This window comes from Vespula pensylvanica, chromosome 19, assembly GCF_014466175.1.
Source record: "Vespula pensylvanica isolate Volc-1 chromosome 19, ASM1446617v1, whole genome shotgun sequence".
NCBI lineage: Eukaryota > Metazoa > Arthropoda > Insecta > Hymenoptera > Vespidae > Vespula > Vespula pensylvanica.
In genome coordinates this window covers 1,975,299-1,982,709 of record NC_057703.1, presented here as the reverse complement: position 1 = coordinate 1,982,709, position 7,411 = coordinate 1,975,299, and the positions used below count along the sequence as shown (strand labels likewise).

The following is a 7,411-nucleotide window of genomic DNA, read 5'->3' as shown; positions in this document are numbered from 1 at the left end:
TTTGCAAAGAACCTTTAGCAAATGTTCACCGAACACATGTTCGAACTTTTGCTTCGGAAATAAAGATAGATTTAGAAAAATTTGGCAAGCACGTGTTTCCTCTATTGTCATATGGTATCGTCTTACTACCGAACTTAAAAGTGCAACTTTAATGAGATTCCAGTCACGTCAATATATAGTTTTATCCTTAGGCTCCTTTTAGATTTTTCTTATCTTTTTTTACGATCTTACTTATGAATGTACTACAATGAGTACAGTTTAAACATTTTTTTCTTGCAATACGTTGGTAACCCTAATAAAGTACGTGCATTTGTATGCTTATAATAATTCTTTTTTTTTTTAATTGTTTTGAAGAAATGTGCTTGGAGGTGTACTACATGTACGACGCGTCTCTCTCTCTCTCTCTCTCTCTCTCTCTACACACACACACACCCACACAGAAATTTTGTTGTCATCGAAGTTTTCCGGGGAAAACCTAAGGACGAAACTTTTCTACTTACCTGAAAATACTCAAAGAATATATTTTATCTTTTAATTCTAGTGTTCTTTTATCGCCTGTTGGAATTTATTTCAGATTTTCCTTATATTAAGGGATTTTGTTGTTCAAGCAATCTATCAAATACTGACCTTTTCGGAGGGATTTTCCAATTTTTAATGGAAAACCGATGGATTTTCCCGTAGAATCTATTTCTCAAAATTTTAATAACGTTTTAGAACGCGTATTTCATCGGATTTTCGAATCACTTTCTATCTTTCTCTATCTCTCTTTCTTATATATATTTTTCGAGTATATTCTTAGTTGATTTCAATATCCTTTCATCCATAGCCATTTTTCATAGCATTAAATTTATGCTGTGTTCGGCAAATGGTGGAGACAGTAAGCATGGATGCAAACATTGTCGAGATTATCTATTGGCGCGAATCGTAAAGACAGCGTTTGTAAAATATTTCACGGATACGATCGAGTATGTCGGAGACATTACTCTTTGCGAGCTTGACGTATGACACTAATGACACAAAAAAAAAATTCATAGAGTACTATCATCCGATAGTTCAAATCGAAATCATTGCTTTGTGATTTTTCTAAATTTTTCTTTTCTCGTTAAAAAATTTTTTTTTTTAAGTATTCTACTAAAAAAGCGAGTTTGAATTTTCAGCTTGAACGATCTTTGGGTTTTTCCTATAATATTTTCAGTTTTGTATTGACGAGGATTTCTTTAAAACATGCTAAAAAATGGTTGCTCGTACTATTAATTATTTGTTGGTGATTTCACTCGTACTATGCACGTTTACTTTCTTTACCTTCTTATAAGATACCAATCAATATCTTATTCGAAGTACAAGCAATATAAAACATAATTTGCATTGTTCTACTGTATTGAATTGTTTTATTGTGAATCATATTTTATTTATCATAATTATCTTTATTTGACAAGTTATGAAAATTTTTAATAAAACAACAAGATGCAATGACAGAGATAGCTTTTTACAGATAAAAAATAAAATAGAAATCTCACATTTTTGGTTTTTTTGTTTTTGTCGTCATTGATTTTTTTATAGCAACGTTTCTATGTTAAAAATCAGATTGCCATTAGTAAACGATAAATAAAGCGGTCAAATACAAAAATAATGCTAGAACGCTGCTATCATATTAATATCAATCTTTTTCCTTTATTACGAGAAATTACATAGATAACAATGACAAATAAGAGTTCGACATAAAGTTATTACGATACAATATGGAAATAGATCATCAATGTTTACCTTTAATATATTCATACGTAGTGTTTACTATTTGAGATCGACAAAGATTTCGAAGGTAACTTCTACCAGAACGTTTAGTACGTTGTTAGATTTCGTACCGATTTCTGTCGTAACTTTCGTACAAAGCTTTGAAAAATTTATATTTATATAAAATTATATTCGTATAAAATTTCTTTCTTGTTAAGACTAATAGAATATTATAATATTGTTAAGATTAATATAATTATTTCTTAGTGATCTTACATGTTAATGATATAACGAAACAATATAACGATAACGATACTACAATAAAATCAATTTTTCAATTATTTAATATAACTCATTTCGAAGATAATTCATTAACATCTTTGATCTGGATCTTCTTAATAAAAATAAAAATAAAAATAAAAAAAAGTAATAATAATAAAATAAAATAAAAATCAATTTGCAGTAAAGAATAAAATACGAAAAGATTCGCGAATTCGTGTATTTCTTTTCGATCTCTCATACTATTCTTTTCTTTTTCTCTTTCTTATTTTCGTCAGGCGATATAAATATTCGTGGATGGATCTCCCCTTTATACATTTCCTATCTTTCTCCCTCTCACAAATTTACGTTTCCTCCCTCTCTCTTTCTCTATCTCTATCTTTCTCTCACACGTTATAATTCTCACTCTATTTCGTAGAATTGTTTTCTTTCTAATTTTTTTCTACTCTCTTTTCTCTCACTCTTTCTCTCCTTCTCCTTTTTCTTTCTCTCTTCCTTTTCCTTTTAGACGAGGACGAACACCGGCAGATACGATGAAATAAAAGAAAACATTTAATGGTGGGGAAATTTTACGGGAAGCATGGATCGCCGAGGACAGAGAAAGATAGATAGATAGATGGATAGATTCATAGAGAGAGAGAGAGAGAGAGAGAGAAAGGAAGAAAGAAAGAGGGAGAGAAAAAGAGAAAGAGAGAGAATGAGGACAGAATGAAAAAGAGAGAAAGAAAGAGAGAGAGAGAGAAAGAGAGAGAGAGAGAGAGAGAGAGAAAGAGATTGAGAGAGAGGGTAGAATGAGAAAAAGAGATGAGATGAAAAAGAGGGATATACAGAAAGATAACAGAAACACTAAAAAGATGAGGCAAGGGAAAGGAAATGGAAGCTCTTGCTTGGAGGCGGAGTTCGAAATACGTCACGAAGAAATTCTCTCGAAGTCTTCGCCATCAGACACGTTTTGACCTTCGTATAGAAACATTCATACGTTCGTGGTTGATCGACGAGCGTATCTCGTATCCATTAATTCCGGTGTATAGATCAGTTTCTTTGTTTAATACCTTGCTTTTTTATTCTTTCGTTAACTTTTTTTCTTTTTTTTTCTTTTTTATTTTGCTGTGTGTGCGTGCGTGTGCGTGCGTGTGTATATGTGCGAAGGTGCACGCGCGTTTCTCTTTGTCCTATCATTAGAAACGTTTTTTATTTTTAACGCAATTGATAAATCTCAGTAACATGCTGCCTTATCATCATTCTCATCATTACTATTATCATCCTCATCTTCAAACTCTTCCTCATTCTCATTCTCATTTCTATCATCCTCGTCGTCATCATCAACAACATCATCGTTGTATGAATAATAAAAATAATAATAGTAAGAATAATAATAATACTAAAAATAATAATAATAACAAAGTCAATAACGATCATCACATTCAATCGAATTATCAAAGTCAACCATCAAACTGTATGCTATACGAAAATCCAAATGAAGGTAAGATATATCGTCTTTAGAATCATTAATATGGCAATATTTTAAGAGATATACAAATGATTTATTATTATTAAGTATCCATAATAATTCAGCGATAGTATTTTCAGCAACAAATCAAATCAATTCTTCAATTTGGAGAACCGATCAACATCAATTACCTGGATCTTATAGGTTCGTAGATGTAATTAATTATAAGTCCGATTGTCTACACGAATATAAAATGGAAAATGTTAATCAGCAAAAACAACAACAACAACAACAACAACAACAAGAGCAACAGCAGCAACAAGAAAAACAATATAATTATAAAGAGATTAATCATGATCTAGCATCGATGAAAGATTTTGTTGGCGAAAATGTAAAAAAAAAAAACGAAAAGACAATTAATATCGAGAATTCGACGAATGTCAATACTTCCTCGACGAAGAAAGTTCGTAAAATGAATATCTACGAAAAAATGCAAAATCAAAGAATAATAGCGAATGTTAGAGAACGAAAAAGAACTCAAACTATGAACAAAGGATTTGCCGCTCTTAGAAAGGTCATTCCTACATTACCAAGCGACAAGCTAACCAGAATTCAAATCATAAAACTTGCTACGCGATATATAGATTTTTTGTATCAAGTTCTGCATCGTAATATGAGATATAACGAGGAGGAAGATGGTAAGAATTTTTATCAGAATTATTTATTCGTCGTCTTATTTTTTGTTCTAATATTAATGATAATCTCTTTCTTTTTTTCTCTGTGTGTGTGTGTGTGTGTGTGTGTGTGTTTCTAAGCTCACGTTTAAAAACATTTCTTCAAATATAAATCATATTTCCAACTTTCGTTTCTATGAGAAAATATTAATCAGACTGAGAGAAGAAGAAAAAAAAAAAAAAAAGAAAAAAAAGGAAAAAGAAGTTACGTGTTGTTTGTAGATGAAAAAAGAAACTCTATAATTCTAATAAGTTATTCTTCGCCACCTTAGTACCTTATATGTATACAGAAACATCGAGCTTATATTCATGAGAACCGCTTTAGTGCTTATTTACGGTATAGTTTAATTAAACAATCACTCGTAGTGGAATCTTGTAATTTATGGGCCTCTGTAAAGGCTTGACGAGCGTGCTATCCTAGTGCCACTTATTTGTGAGCATCGTTTTAACTTTTTCCAAAAATGTTCTTCTAATTACAAACAAACTTTGGTATATATATATATATATACATACATACATACATACACACACACATATATATATATATATATATCAGAGGTGTTTCAAATTTTAATAGTTAAACTTTGTTGATATATTCTATTAGTCTAAATAAGAAAGAAATGTTACATAATATGATAGATTGTTTAAAGCTTTATTAAAAAGTTACAACAAACATATATAAGAATTATATGGAGGACAGTAATGAATAGAAATTAATACGATACAATATAGGAATAGATCACCAATATTTATATTTAATCTTTATGAGAACATTTGTGTTTACTATTTGAGGTCGACAATGTTTGTGAAGATAATTTCTGGTACTAGCGTTAGTAAGTTCTTAGATTTCTTACGAGAATGTCGCAATTCTCTAAGTAAACCTTGAATATATATATATATATATTTTTTTTTTCTTTCTTTTCTTTTTTGTTTTTTTCTTCATTTTGTTTTTTCTTCGTCATGTTTTTATCTCGTTTTTCGTTAATATTTATTATACATGTTAACTGTTACGATCGAGTATTTTAACCAACGTGCTATTCTATTAAACGTAATTAAATAGTAAACGTAATTAATCATACTTGTAATTTTTAGAAGAGAATAATCCAAAAAACGCAATAATAACAGCAAGAGATAGAACATCGTCCTCGTATAGTCACACGACATATGAAAAATTGGCTTACGAGTTTAGCGTTTGGCGTATGGAAAATGATTTAAACATAAATACATGAATAAAAGTTTAATGCAGAAGAACGTACGAAAATAATAATGAATTTGTTACTATGGTCAGTGTTTATATATTATATAAATATTGTATAAATAGGATGATTCAAACATTGAAACTGACCACAAGATATATCGATTTATTATTTCAAGCTTTGCATTGTAATATAGAAAGCACCTAGGAGAAAAATAGTAAGAATTTTTTTATTTTCTTTATTTTATTTTATTTACATTTTAACATTAATGATAGTATCGTTTTCTTTTCTCTCTTTCTTTTTCTCATTACCTTTCTTTCTCTGGTTTTATATTTTTCTAAATTCAGATTTAAAAACATTTGTCCATGCGTAAATGATACGTGAAATTAAATTAACTTCGATACTGGATTCGAAAAAATAAAGGATCGAGGAGAGAATAATAATAAGGTATATTAACATAATTTCATTTATCTGTATAATTATATTAGTAATAATAATTATATAATTATTATCGATTGATTAATATAACGAAATTATTTAGAATCGAAAATGGATAATACAAAATCAAAATGCTGGATCTTACTTACCGATCGATGGATATAATTGAATATAATATATAATAAATAATCGATAAGCTGCAGAAATACAAAATGGAGAGTATTAATCAGCGTAACAATAGTAAGAGCAACAGCAACAAAAACGACAACAACAATTGCATAATTGTAAACAGACTGATCAAAATCCAGTATCGTCGATCAAAAATTCTACTAGTCTATATCTACTAGTCTATATCAGAGAGTTCTATATTGGCAACTGTAATGCAGATAATTGCATATCTGCAACTTGCAGAAAAAGTTTTTCGAGAGATGAATATTATACATTGATAATTTTTATACCAGCTGTTAATTCGGTATTTCGTGTCTGAAACAAAAGATTCATATAGTTGGAGCAATTAAAAGTAATAAAAAATTTATTAATAATCATAATATTTTTGATTATTAAAAAAGAAGAGATGACATCGAAAGAGAATAATAACGATATCGTCTTATTGAAAAAAAAAAGATTCTTGAAATTTAAGAATTCTATCTACGAAGCATGTTTCAATCATGGTACCAAATAAAATAAATTAGACCTAATATTGATGGTTCATATTTAAAATAAATAACATTATATACAATATAAAAAGATATAAAATAGATCGCTTGGATCAATTACTCGGATCAATTAGTATCGTATGCGACGATAATTAGAAAAAGAGATGAAGTGGTATAAAAAATTTGGTATACTATATTTCTTCTCGGAATTACGATGATAAAAATAAAACAATTCAAGGAATTATGTAGCTCAAGAGTTATTACAGATTCTTCCAAGTACATAACAATGTTTAAAAATTGAAGTATGTTATATATAATTAAATATATATCGTATATTTCTATGTATATTGTATATTAATTAAAAATATAAACATAGATTGTATATTATGTATTATGATTAAATAATTGATTATAATTCAAAAGAAAGAGTATACATAGTAATTCTATTTAAAAGTAATCAATTATAGAGTTAATATAATTATTATAATAGATAATTGATTATAAATAAAGACGATACATACTATACTTTAATAATTTCATTATAATTCTAAGAGATAGTTTAAGAATGAAAATTAAAGATAAGGAAAAAAATAGAAAAATAGAAAGAACAAAAATCATGTAAAGATAGAACAGTAACAAAACGATTTACTCCGCAAGAATGATACTAACACTTTCCTTCAAGCAAAACGAAATTCAACGCGATAGACATAGATCGAGTTGGATTATGCAAGCTTTTTCTAGCGTTGGCGCCAACGAGACCGGAGGTGACGCCTTTTTACCCTTCTCACCCTCTCCACAATCCCATCCTTCCATCCTTTCATCTTCTCTTCTCTCTACTCCTTCATTTTTTCTTTCTTCTCTTTTTTTGTAACTTTCGAATAGCTAAAATCATCCTGCGTGCCAATTTCAAAGCTCCTCAACGAACCC

At 29.0% G+C, this 7,411-nt stretch overlaps 2 protein-coding genes across 4 annotated transcripts in view; both read left to right on the top strand.

Moving 5' to 3' along the window:
* Positions 1 to 7,411, top strand: part of LOC122635712 (Bardet-Biedl syndrome 7 protein homolog) — a 28,997-nt gene that overhangs the window by 7,419 nt on the left and 14,167 nt on the right. The gene's annotated exons all lie outside the window — the stretch shown is intronic.
* LOC122635718 (putative uncharacterized protein DDB_G0288537) overlaps positions 2,908 to 7,411 on the top strand; it is a 6,152-nt gene continuing 1,648 nt past the window's right edge. The window contains exons 1-5 of one of the 3 annotated variants that reach the window (XM_043826248.1): positions 2,908 to 3,493; positions 3,601 to 4,158; positions 5,287 to 5,607; positions 5,738 to 5,837; positions 5,932 to 6,266. In XM_043826248.1, the coding sequence (XP_043682183.1) occupies positions 3,235 to 3,493; positions 3,601 to 4,158; positions 5,287 to 5,423 (954 nt within the window). In that variant the 5' untranslated portion in view covers positions 2,908 to 3,234 and the 3' untranslated portion in view covers positions 5,424 to 5,607; positions 5,738 to 5,837; positions 5,932 to 6,266. Of the gene's footprint in view, positions 3,494 to 3,591; positions 4,159 to 5,286; positions 5,608 to 5,737; positions 5,838 to 5,931; positions 6,267 to 7,411 lie in introns of those variants that run through there. The other 2 variants (XM_043826246.1, XM_043826247.1) reach the window with 2 other exon arrangements.